At 37.3% G+C, this 14610-nt stretch overlaps 1 protein-coding gene across 1 annotated transcript in view; it reads right to left on the reverse strand.

Annotated features, from left to right (window-relative positions):
• Positions 1-609: 609 nt before the first annotated feature.
• Rpt1 (26S proteasome regulatory subunit Rpt1) overlaps positions 610-14610 on the reverse strand; it is a 51926-nt gene continuing 37925 nt past the window's right edge. Inside the window, exon 9 of the mRNA XM_067093543.1 lies at positions 610-916. Within this exon, the coding sequence (XP_066949644.1) occupies positions 759-916 (158 nt within the window). The 3' untranslated portion in view covers positions 610-758. The remainder of the gene's footprint in view (positions 917-14610) is intronic.

Genomic DNA, 14610 nt, shown 5'->3' on the forward strand with positions numbered 1-14610 from the left:
TTGCAGAAAAAAGAAAATGTAATTATAGAATAAAAATCTGAAACCTATAAAAAAATATCAGGAACACTCACTGAAAACGATCACCTTGTCTGCAGCTGGTCTGTGCACTTAGTTTTTCACATTTTAAGTCATCAATATGCAGACTAAATTTGGTTGGCATTTATATCAGACAATGGTAAGTGAAAGGGTTAAAAACAATCACCCAGATTAGAGATTAAGCTGGGAAGAAGATAATTATATATTTATATAATTTTCATCTCTTCTCTGTTTTGCATGGGGTTAAGTTATTAGCTTTTTAGTCACATTTAATTTGAATGACTATTCCAAATAGTAATTTTCATTTACCAGTAAAAGTTAACATACTGTGCCATAAAAACTCAATTCTTGTACTGGCATACATAAAATTCCATGTTCTGCTTGCCTCAACTTTAGGTTTAATTTGGGGTGCGGCACTAAGAGAGAATGCACAATACACAAGACTTTTTTCTTCTAAATACTGTCTGGAAGGATTAAATTTAAAGTGCCGTGTTTTTAATATGAAGGTAATAATAACTGTATCTCATAACTCAATAAAAAAAGAAGTCTGTAGGTGAATAAAAATCATTAGAATATACTAAAAAGTATTTTAGAACTTTTATTTTACTGCAAACAACAGTTTCAATTGACTATCACAAACAAAATTAGTTCTCTGTATTGAATTTGTTGTCCACACCAGTCAAAATTATAAGGAAAATAAAATATACTTTAAGCCAGAGACCCTAATTATATGTCATATATCTTGGTGTAGCAGAGAATTTAGCATAAGCCTTGATGACCTTATTAACAGCATCCAAGAAATCTTTCTCAGTGGCAACCTTCCTTCTTGCACGTATAGCGTACATACCAGCTTCAGTGCAGACAGATCGGATTTCTGCACCTGAAATTTTAGAGAAGATGTACAGAGTTGTTGTTGTTGTTGAAAGTAGTTCATGAAAACCAATGAGGCACGTTGTTCTTAAATCAAGAGGTGAGTATAAGAGCAAAGGAAAATTAAAATATATAAAGGACATCCCAAAATAAGCAAATTAAAAGTAAATCACATGATTTAACTATACTGTGTTTAATCTTCACACGTGCAGAATTTAGCAACAAGCAGAAAACAGTGGCCATGTAAACACAACCACATGGTACAATTTATGGCATATTTCAGGAACTACAAGAAGACTAATGAAATCAATGGACAAAACCACTTCAGTTTAATTAAATACTGGTATTCATACAAACTTCTAACCAATTTATCCAACAATATAATTTGACATCAAATACTAATTTCAGTACGATCCCCTCTCCTCGTTCCAATAATACAATGTGACAAAACAATGAAAATCTTACAATTACAAACCTTTGGAATAAGCTATATTTGTGAATACAGCCTCAACAGCTTAAATTACTTTTGCAAGAGCCAAGAAATAATTACACAACACAAAAGGAATGAATTTTAATTCGCTTCATGCGAAACCCATTTCAGCTTAACGTGTTCCTACGTCAGCATAAGAATCCCAGACACAGCATTCCACTTGAAAATATCAGTTGGCTCAAGTAGGCTGGCATCACTTACAATCCCTCACCTCTTGCACTGACCAACTGCTGGGCTACCCTTGGTTTCACTAGGTTAAGCTGCTGCTCCAAAGGTTTCAGCCATGGATCACATTTTGTTTGAAAATTTCCAAATAAGATATTGCACCAAAGCACTTTGGGTGTTTGGATGGATAAAACCATATCGTACAGGTGCTCTCCATGTCAAGGTTTCACACTTAAAGGGTATGTAATTCTGTGGATACCAAGTTTGCCATTTATAGAAAGAACTTTGGTATGGCACTCATACAATGCAGATCCTTCTGCTGAGACATTTCAATTTCTCTTCAACCATCCCTATCAGGGATTCAATTCCTTGCTGCCTTCTCCAAGGTCTTCACTCCATGGTAGCCTGACAAGCTTTTGGCAAAGAACTCTTATAATGCTGATAAAAGAACTTTCATTGTGTTCTGGATGGTGATAAGGAACCTAGAATCAGGAAATAAGATTTCTCAAGCCTTCCATTCCCAAAAATGATTCTGCTTTTGGATGATAAAATATAGAGGGGGGGGGTGGCTCTAGTCTTCAGGTCACATAGACAGAGACACTCACATGCCATTTCACAAATCATAACTTTTTTTATATTTTTGTTAACATCTGACAGAATATGCAAATAAAGGTAAAGGAGAATCTACACCTATTAGTCTTTTGTCCTCCAACTGCAAAAACAACTTAGCTTACCACATGTTCAAGCCAAATACCCATCCTGTTTTTTTACTTTCTCAGCTACAAACACCATGCCAGCCCAATGGTTTGACTAGTTTCCTTCAGGTAGATGCAGACACTGTCATTAGTTTAGGGACTTATCAATTCTGGATCTTTTCTAAAAAATTTTTAGATCAGCCCTGGCGATAAAAACCTACGAGAACCCATGATTACTTACTCTCATGAGCTTCTCCTAAAGAGCAGCTCACCTTTAACTTCTTTCCATGACTCCAAAAAATCTAAATGTGTATAGCCTCTTCATCAAGAGATTTGCCCAACACCCAAAGCACAAGACAACTTTATTTTTTCCATGCTTGCAAAATTGTTCTTCTCTACTCCATTTGAGCCAGTAATTCAGAATACACTAATACCCTGGAGATTATTCTACTTTATTTCCTTATGTCACACCTGAAGTTCTTTCCAGGTTATTTTTAGCTCATCAAGAATGCCTGATAAATCTGCATAAAAGAAATATGTTATAAAACTAAGTTTTCTAAGCAAACCTATTCCTTTAGCCAAACTATCCTTCTCACCCCACAACATAAATAGACTCCAGGGATAACGTTTTGGTTACCTTCTGTGGATCGATAGAACCATAAACACATGAGCTTAACACCAAAAACCAAATTTGGATTCACAGGACCATACATGCATGAGCTTATTACCAAAACCCAAATTTGGACTCACAGGATCATAGGTGCATAAGCTTACCACCATAAACCAAATCTGGACTAACAGGACCACACATGCATAAGCTTACCACCACAAACCAATTTTGGACTCGCAGGAAAATACATACATGAGCTTACCACCACAAAACAAATTTGGACTTATAGGACCATAGACACAAGAGCTTACAACCCAGAAACAAATTTGGACACACACAAGACCACAGACACATGAACCTACCAAGACAAAACAAACTTTGACCCACAACGTCATAGACACACGAGCTTCCCACCATGAAACAAATTTGGACCCACAGGATCATAGGCACTGACCTTACCACCATGAAACAAATCTGGACCCACATAATCTTACCACCACGAAACAAATTGGACCCAAAGAACCATACACACATAAGCTTACCACCATGAAACAAATCTGGACCCACAGGACCATAGACACATGAGCTCACCACTATGAAACAAATTTGGGCCCACAGTACAACAGACACATGACCATACCACCATAAAAAAAAAATTTAAACCCATAAGACCAGACACATGAACTTACCATTATGAAACAAATTTGGACTTGCAGGACCACATAGATGCATGAGCTTACCAATAAGAAGCAAATTTGGACTTGTAGGACCATATATGCATGAGCTTACCACCATGAACCAAATTTGGACCCACAGGACCATAGACACATGCTTACCACCAAGAAACAAATGTGGACTTGCAAGACCACAGACACATGAGCTTACCACCACCACAAACAAATTTGGGCCCACAGAATCATAGATGCATGAGCTTACCACCACAAACCAATTTGGACCCACAGAACCACATATGCATGAGCTTACCACCATGAGCCAAATTTGGACCACAGACACAAGAGCTTACCACCACAAGCCAAATATGGACCCACAGTACCATACATGCATGGGCTTACCACCATGAAGCAAATTTGGACCCCCAGGACCATACACGCATGAGCTTACCACCAAAAACCAAATTTGGACCCAAAGGACCACAGACACATGTGCTTACCACCACAAAACAAATTTGAACCCACAGGACCATTGACTCATGACATTACCACCATAAAACAAATTTGAACCCACAGAACCATAGACACATGAGCTAAACCCTTAAACCCCGAGCCTCTATTTACAAAAACGTCTCCTGTATGCCAGCGGCGTTCGGGAGCTAGCGCCGAAGCGGAAAAAAAGTTTTTTTCAAAAAATCACAGCACGCTTAGTTTTCAAGATTAAGAGTTCATTTTTGGCTCCTTTTTTTGACATTGCCTGAAGTTTAGTATGCAATCATCAGATATGAAAAAAAATATCATTATCATACATAAATATTGAAATATATGACAGTGCAAAAAATTTTTTCATATATAATTTTATACAAATTGCGCTGTGAGCAAAACGGTTGAAGCTAATGGGTTATTTTGTTTTTCTTTGTATTGTACACTAAATTGCGATGATTTTGGTATATAACAAATTGTAAAACGATCAAAGCAACACAGAGAAAATATTATCACAAAATGATGCATGAATTCTTAACGTGCGGACGTAAAAATTTTTTTTTCAAAAATTCACCATAAATCGAAATATTGTGCTAGAGACTTCCCGTTTGTTGAAAAATGAAGCTAATTGATTGAATATTACTAGACTGTAAGTGTTTTAGCTTACAATTGCAGTTTTCAACCATTTCGGTCGAGTTAAAGTTGACCGAAAAGTCGAATTTTTTCTATTTATCGTGATTTATATGAATATATTTCAAAACTGATAAAAGCTACAACCATAAGTTATTTTCTGTTGTATTGTACATGAAATTGCGCACATTTTCATATGTGAAAACTTTATGTAACGACTAATATAAAACGGTGCAAATATTACGACAACGTGACGAAAGAATTTCTGAGATGTTCAGCCGAGTTACCGCGCGGACGTAAGGAAAATGTTTTTTTCAAAAATTCACCATAAATCGAAATATTGTGCTAGAGACTTCCAATTTATTGCAAAATGAAGGTAAATGATTGAATATTACTAGAATGTAAGAGTTTTAGCTTACAATTGCATTTTTTTACCATTTCGGTCGAGTTAAAGTTGACCAAAGGTTGAAATTTTGGCAGTTATCGTGATTTATGTGAAAATATTTCAAAACTGATAAAGCTACAACCATGAGCTATTTTCTGTTGTATTCTACATGAAATTGTGCACATTTTCATATATAAACGTTTATGTAACGACTAATGTAAACGATGCAAACATTACGACAACGTGTTAAAGAATTTCTGAGATGTTCGGCCGAGTTACTGCGCGCAGACGTAAGGAAAAAGGTTTTTTTTCAGAAATTCACCATAAATCGAAATATTGTGCTAGAGGCTTCCAGTTTGTTGCAAAATGAAGGCACATGATTGAACATTACTAGAATGTTAGAGTTTTAGCTTATAATTGTGTTTTTTGACCATTTCGGTCGAGTTAAAGTTGACCGAAGGTTGAAATTTTGGCAGTTATCGTGATTTATATGAAAATATTTCAAAACTGATAAAAGCTACAACCATGAGTTATTTTCTGTTGTATTCTACATGAAATTGCGCACATTTCCATATATAAAACTTTATGTAACGACTAATATAAAACGGTGCAAACATTACGACAACGTGACAAAAGAATTTCTGGTGCGGACGTAAGGAAAAAGTTTTTTTAAAAAATTCACCATAAATCGAAATATTGTGCTAGAGACTTCCAATTTGTTGCAAAATGAAGGTAAATGATTGAATATTACTAGAATGTAAGAGTTTTAGCTTACAATTGCGTTTTTTTACCATTTCGGTCGAGTCAAAGTAGACCGAAGGTTGAAATTTTGGCAGTTATCGTGGTTTATATGAAAATATTTCCAAACTGATAAAAGCTACAACCATGGGTTGTATTTTGCTGTATTTTACATGAAATTGCGCACATTTTCATATATAAAACTTTATGTAACGGCTAATATAGAACAGTGCAAAAATTACAACAAAATGACGAAAGAATTTCTGAAGTTTTCGGCCGAGTTACCGCTGGCGGGCGTAAGGAAAAGTTTTTTCAAAATTCACCATAAATCGAAATATTGTGCTAGAGACTTCCAATTTGTTGCAAAATGAAGGTACATGATTGAATATTACTAGAATGTAAGAGTTTTAGCTTACAATTGCGTTTTTCGACCATTTCGGTCGAGTCAAAGTTGACCGAAGGTTGAAATTTTTTGCAGTCGACGTACGGTACGTCCACTTGGCACCCAACAGACAATTTTAGTCGACGTATGATACGTCCAGTAGGTGTTTAAGGGTTAATACCATGAACACAATTTGGACTCTCAACATCATGGATGCATGAAGTTACCATTATTAATCAAATTGGACCCACAGTACCATACATGCATGAGCTTAACACCATGAACCAAATTTGGACCCACAGGACCATAGATGCATGAGCTAAACACCATTAACCAAATGTGAACCCACAGGACCATAGATGCATAAGTTAAACACCATGAATCAAATTTGGACCCACAGATGCATGAGCTTTTCACCATTAACCCTTAAGGGACCACATAATTTATCAATGTGCAGCACCCCAGACCGGGGAAACTTTGAGGTCGGCAAAATAAAAAAAAAAATATCAATGTATAAGAAAAAAAATTCAAAAAAATTTTCCCTACCTTCCACAAGAAGTTGAAAATGACTATTTACACCTTGTAGGGCCTCATTTACAAGACAATCATAAATTTTACCAACTTATATATGTTTTTTCTAATAAATAAATTTATTGCATTTTGTAAAATTATTATTACTGCTCACACAATATCAAAACAGATAGTTGAAAAATATTCGTGTAAATTTACGAGAAGGAAGATTCAATCACTTTTTTTTTTTACTTTTACATGCTTTTTCTAATATTTCTTTGCAATTTTCTTTGTAAAATTACATTTACAACCGACATATTATCGTAAAAGACAAAAACAAAAAATAACAGCAACCCCTTTGTATATTTACAAGCAAGTTTACAAAAAGACTCATGTGAGAGAGAGATGCAGTACTTTCCCCCTTCAAGTCAGAAGCATTACTGGCAGATGAAAGACGTCTGCGGCAACTGGCCCAACTCTCAAGTCAGTATAAAACTTGCCATTAGTGAATTTACAGCATATAGAAGTATTGGCACCTCACTCTCGCCTGATTCTTACCATATCAGTGTTGCATAATATTGTTTACCACTCAGGCTCAATCCGTCCACCTCTCCAATCCTGTTTTACTTCACACTGAGGCTCAATCCGTCCCTTAAGGGTTAACCAAATTTGTACCCACAGGACCATCAATGCATGAGCTTAACACCATTACCCAAATTTGGACCCAAAGGACCATAGATGAATGAGCTTACCACCATGAACCAAATTTGCATTCACAGGGTCATAAACACATGGGCTTACCATCATGAACCAAATTTGAACTCACAGACACATGACCTTACCACCAAGAAACAAATTTGGACCCACAGAACCATAGACACATGAGCTTACCACCAAGAAACAAATATGGACACAAAGAACCATAGACACATGAGCTTACCACCAAGAAACAAATATGGACACACAGAACCATAGACACATGAGCTTATCACCAAGAAACAAATTTGGACACAGGACTACAGACACATGAGCTTAACACCAAGAAACAAATTTGGACCCACAGGACTACAGACACATGATCTTACCACCAAGAACCAAATCTGTACCCACAGGACCATAAATGCATGAGCTTAACACCATGAACCAAATTTGGACCCAAAGGACCACAGGTGCATGAGCTTGCCACCAAGAAGGAAATGTGGACCCACAGGACCACAGATGCGTGAGCTTACCACCATTAACCAAATTTGGACCCACAACCATAGATGCATGAGCTTAACACCATTAACCAAATCTGGACTCACAGGACCCTTAAATGCATCAGCTTATTGCCATTAACCAAATTTGGACACAGGACCACAAATGCATGAGCTTAATGATATTAACCAAATCTGGACTCACGGTACCATAAATGCATGAGCTTAAAATCATTAGACCCACAAGACCATAGGTGCATGAGCTTAACACCATGAACCAATTTTGTACCCACAGGACAAGAAATACATGAGCTTAACACCATTAAAAAAATTTGGACTCAGACCATAAATGCATGAACTTACCACTGCAAAACAAATTTGGAATTGCAGGACCAGAGGCACATGAGCTTACCACCAAGAAACAAATTTGGAATTACAGGACCATAAACTAATGAACTTACCACCATGAAACAAATTTGGACTCACATGACCATAGAGGCATGAGCTCACCACCACAAACCAAATTTGGACCTACAGGACCATAGATCCATGAGCCTAACATCATTAACCAAATTTGGACCCACATGACTACTGAATTGAATATAGAATTTAGGACAAAGGCCAAGCACTGGGACTTATGAGGTCATTCAGCGCTGAAACGGAAATTGACAGTAAAAGGTTTGAAAGGTGTAACAGGAGGAAAACCTCACAGTTGAATTATAAATCAATTGTTAGGAGAAGGTGGGAAGTAAGATGGAAGAAAGAGAATATGAAAGGAAGGCCCCTACTGCAACCCCTTTCGTTCCTTTTACTGTACCTCCACGTGACCATAAATGCATGAGCTTACCACCATTAACCAAATTTGGACCCACAGGATCATAGATGCATGTGCTTACCACCAGGGAACAAATTTGGAATTGCAGGACCAGAGACACATCAGCTTACCATCATGAAACAAATCTGGAATTGCTGGACCATAGACTCATGAACCTACCACCATGAACCAAACTTGGACCTACAAGACCACAGATGCATGAGCTTACCACCACAAACCAAATTTGGACCCCCATGGCCAAAGATGCATGAGCTTACCACCATGAACTAAATTTAAACTCACATGACCATAGATGCCTGAACTTAATACCACAAACCAAATTTGGACCCACAGGACCATAGACACATGAGCCTACCACTACAAACCAAATCTGAATCCACAGAACCACAGATGCATGAGCTTACCACTACAAACCATATTTGGACCCACAGGACCATAGATATATGAGCTTACCACTACAAACCAAATTTGGACCCACAGGACTATAGATGCATGAGCTTATCACCACTAACTAAATTTGGACTCACAGGACCATAGATGCATAGGCTTACCACAAGACCACATGTGCATAAGCTTACCACCACGAACCAAATTTGCACCTATAAAACAAAGAAGCATGAGCTCACCACCATGAACCAAATTTGGACCCACAAGACCACAGACACATGAGCTTTACCACCACAAACCAAATTTGGACCCAAAGGACTACAGACACATGATCCTATCATCATGAACCAAATTTTACTTTGATTTACAAATAAAATTTGTCTGGGATTTATGCAGCAATGCGCAAATAGACAACATTAAAATAATGGTTTTTAGAGAAAAAAACTATTTTTATTCTTTAAACTACAGTACCATTTTGTTAAGATCTGATGATGCAATCATTCAACTTTACAGTCAACCCCCACAATTTGCGGTCTCGTAATGTGTGGCTTCACCGATTCGCAGATTTTTATGTGGAACTTATCCCAAATTATTCGCAAACAATTCAGCAATTTGCAGACTTTTTCGTCGAGAAATATTCACTAATTAATGTATTTTGATGTCATTTTCATAACTAAATACACTTTTTAAGATAAAAACATGATTTACTAATGTTCAGACAATATTAAACACAGCATAATACTGTATCATAAAATGTATTTTATTTTATTTATTTAAGTACATACTGTACTGTACTGAAATTGTGAATAGTGTTTCCCCTGTTCTGTATGAAGAAAATGGGACAGCCTCAATATTCTATGGTAGAAAATGGCTCTGACTGAATGTAGTGTATTTTGATGTTATTTTCATGACCAAATACATTTTTTATTATAAAAACATGATTTACTAATTTTCAGATATTAATATTAACGTAAACACAGTATATCATAAAATGGGTAAAACTAAGTTGTAGCTCCGCAGTGGCAATTTCCTTCTAACTTAACTTTTTCTACAGTTTTTTGGTTGCTAATTATGGATTTACCTTCAATTTTTGTCGCACGATTTAATTAACCTGTAATTAACCACAGAACTTCATCCAACAAGTTAGGGGACCTGATGGGAAAGCAGGGTTATGGGTGGGGTATACTCTGGGACAGGGTGATTTGCTCCCCCACTTGTTACTATCCTACAATTTAGGGGACCCCTAGAGAAAGCAGGGTTATGGGTGGGGTAGACACGGGGGATTGAGAAGGCGAACAAATTTTACTGTATACGGCATTACAGAGATAAAAAAATCCTTACACAAACACGAGGGACAAGACAACAAAGGTAGCCGTTACAAAGACAAATATTTTCACTACTACTGCTATTTCGAATGCTGCCACATACACGCACTCTTATAGGGGAGCTTTTGGCACAGGCCGACTCCTTACTGAGGAGAAAGGGGGGGGGGGCCTCGAGGGTCCAGAGCCTATAAATACTTATCCAGCCAATCACGTTACACTGTTAACTCTACGTTGAGGAAAATGGAGTTTGGATTCATACTCCGAGTTACTTATTTTTCTTTCTGTTTTGGTTTTATATAACTGGCTTTTCTTTCTGCTTGCCTTCATTTTGAGTTCATTATTCACATTTATTACTGCCCCTGTGCATTAACGCATTCTCTCCAAGTGACGTTTACCTTGTAAGCTTTACAATACAGCATTACAATTGAGGATAGGCCTCAAAGAATGGGGCTGCTGCCCTAGAGGAACTGTGAGGAAACAGGGAGTTTCAGGAGGAATTGAGAAGTTTCTCCAGCCGTTGGAGGGGGTGTGGGGGTATTCATACATGATCCTCACAGACTAGACCATCGTCTTTCCAACTGTTTGCATTGGAACGGTTCATAACCCTTCCGTCAACCACAACAGTTTCTGTTAACCTACTTTAACTTTGTTCTGTTTAATTAATTTAGGTTTTCTTTAAAGGGGGGGTGGGGGGAGCTCCCCCCCGGCCAGGTAACACAGCCTACTAGGTTAGGTTAGGTTAGGTTGGTCCAGTTACTGTAAAAACCTAAAATTTATATTTTAAGCAAAAGGAGGGGTCCAGGGGGGGCAAAGCCCCTCTGACCAGGTAACACAGCCTAGCAGGTTAGGTTAGGTTAGGATGGTTTAGTTATTGTAAAAACCTATAATTTATGTTTTAGCAAAGGGGGGCTCAGGGGGCTTCCAGGTATCACGGCCTACTAGTTAGGTTAGGTTAGGTTGGCTCAGTTACTGTAAAGACCTAAAAATATTTATGTTTTAAGCAAAGGGGGGTCCAGGGGGGCAAAGCCCCCTCGCCAGGTAACACGGCCTGTCAGGTTAGGTTAGGTTGGTTTAGTTACTGTAAAAACCTATAATTTATGTTTTAAGCAAAGGGGGGGGGTCCAGGAGGGGTGAAGGCTTCCCCCCCGGCTAGGTAACGCAGCCTGTTAGGTTAGGTTAGGTTGGTTTAGCTGCTTAAAAACCTATACAGTAAACCCCTGTATTCACGGTGGATGCATACCACAACCCCCCATGAATAGCTAGAACCCACGAATACTTAGAACCCTTCTACAAACACTTAGAACTGCCTATTTTGATAGTTCAAAAAAAAAATAAATAAATAAATAAATAAAAATGCTTATACAGGTACAGTATTATCCTACTCATGATTGGGTTAGGTTACAAAAAGCCCATTGTTTGTTGGAAAAAACGTATCTCGAATATAGCATAGCCTACACCAGGGTATTCAGTACCATGTATACATATATGGTAGCCTAGCCTACACCAGGGTATTCAGTACCATGCATACATATATGGTAGCCTAGCCTACACCAGGGTATTCAGTACCATGTATACATATATGGTAGCCTACCCTACACTATAAAGTATACTCTATACATACACGTTCTAGTAATTATTAATATCAGCTAATTCTGGAGGTTCATGCAAAGTAACTTATGATAATTCAATACAAAGAGAAATTGAATAACAAACACGAATTAGCTTAGCCTACACTATGGTATATCGTATACATATACGGTATCCTAGCCTACATTATACAGTACTCTGTTTTCACATATCGTATTTACAAACATCAACATAACGAATATGCATCTTTTCCATGGATCTTTTAAAATGTTATGCCTTAATTCACTGTATCCAATAATATTGTATACATTCTTATATTGCTTTTGTATTATAAATTGCGATCATAGCCATCAATGTTTTGGTTTGGAAGTGTTTATGCGGTGTTTATTTCGCTGTGTTTAACTCGGTTCAGCTTTTCTTGCTCCTAATTAGCGTAAATGAATCTCTAAATACTTTATATGGGTCAAAATTATTTTTCGTTATACTGTACGAAGTGTTTTTAAGTCGAAATATAACTTAAATACGTCTTGTTGTGAAATTAATTTGGCTATTTTTTATGTTAATAGATGACGTTGGCCATTTGGGAGCTTTTGTTTTGTGTAAGAAAAATCAAGATTCCGTTCGCTATTTTCACTTGATTTCATCATAATATAAGCTTTACATATTTATCATTTATCGGCGTAAAAATAGCTGTAAAGTGTTCTTTCATGCCCAGTAGTTTTGATTAAAATAACTTTCTCTTCAATTTTAATTACGGTCAAGTTTCATCCATGTTGCCAATGCACAATAATTTATAGTCATTAGCAGCTTGAACATTGTTTTCTCAGCTTCAGCTACAACTTGCAGCATAAATTTAACAGTATATTTCCTTGCCAATCTTTTATCCATACCAAATAATGGTATAATGTAAAAATATATCAGTCCTTTCTACTTAACGTTGAAACATAACTAAGGTAATTGTGTATTTCTGTACGATGGTTGAAATACAAGCAAAACGACTGTTATGTGATTCGGTGATAAACAAAACAACAGTTTCTCGGTCGGTTGTTTATGGGTGTATGCAATAGTATAACATTACTAAAATACTTTTATCATTCTCTGTTAGCTTTTTTAACTAGAAGATGGGATAAAGAGTTGGAGGAAAAGAAGCTGGTCTATTGTAATTTGGTCTCTCTCGCTGCCCGATTGTATGCTGCTGCCTGCGCCTGTGCTAAATCTAAAAATATTTTATAAATATTGTGGTATCGGTATTAACTGCTTAACCCATTGCAAAATCGAATTATCGTAAGGTGAACTATTATAACTCGAGCACTACCTGAGTATTTTACTAGTTTTATCACAAAAAGTGCATGAAAATGAGATGAAAATACAGTAATTAGTGAATATTTCTCAGTGAAAAATACCGTGAATGGGTAGATTTTCAGCGAATAATGCATATATACGTTCCATAGAGAAATTCACGAATAGGTGAGTTCGCGAATCGTGAGACCGAGAATACGGGGGGTTTACTGTAATTTATGTTTTAAGAAAAGGGGGGAATCCAGGAGGAGCAAAGCCCTCCCAGCCAAGTAATGCAGCCTACTAGGTTAGGTTAGGTTGGGTGAGTTTGGTCAGTATAATAACTTGCATTTTACTCTTTCTATAAATACCCTCATTTAATTACCGCAGCCTACTTTTTAGGTTGGTTAGGTTATTATCATAACTTACACTTCAATTTTGTTGCTGTAATGTTTAGTGTGCGTTACAACTTTCTGACTCTCCATGCATTATTGCTCTTCTATGCGTTACCACTTGGAAAGTTTCATACTCTCCTTCGCAGTTTCTTATACAAACCCCTTTCCCTCCTTTTCACGTTGACATCAACTACCCCCAATCCCCCTTCTCTCAACCCACCACTAGCTTTACTCTGACGCAGGCCTACGTTTTAATAATAATTTGAATAACTATGTATTTCATTTTAGTACACCGGCTGCTTCTTTGCCATAAACTTAACGCTCCTTTGAGACTGTAATTCACCACTCATTCCTGTTACCTGCGAGAACCGTTACGTCAACTGCCGGGAATTTAATGTATACAGTATTATTACGGCAATTACGAGATGTTAATTCAGCTGTGCCAAGATCATGGCCTTTTTAAAAAGAAACAGAATTTTAGCGCCATGTGGTAGTGAGTGCAGGCTGGACATTCAGCAAAAAGCATTCAGGTGCAGCAAAGAGCACTCTGCTCCCCCAGAAACAAGCTTGGAGTCTCTAAGGTAAGTCTATCGGGGCTTGGTTTCTTAGTGTATTGAATTTTTTTTTTTTTTTTTTTTCAGATTATTTTGAGTTCAGAACTCCTGCGGACTGATTGGAGCCTTGGAAATTAGTTTTCCCTAAACTTTTAGGGCTGTTGGTAAAGGAGATGACATTTTGTTTTTTGCTGGCCTGCTATTCTTCCTAATGCTTTCCTACCTAAAGCCCCACCCCCATTTTCTAAGTGCCAGTACATGACATACTGGGCCCCCATTTTGGGGGATGTGAGGAACTCTCTCCCTTCCTTCCCTCCCTGCAACGAATGGCTCCTTGGCATTTTACACTTCCAGAGTACATTTCCACAATGTAAACATGTCCGCTGCA

This window comes from Macrobrachium rosenbergii, chromosome 4 (assembly GCF_040412425.1).
Source record: "Macrobrachium rosenbergii isolate ZJJX-2024 chromosome 4, ASM4041242v1, whole genome shotgun sequence".
In the NCBI taxonomy this organism is placed as follows: Eukaryota; Metazoa; Arthropoda; class Malacostraca; order Decapoda; family Palaemonidae; genus Macrobrachium; species Macrobrachium rosenbergii.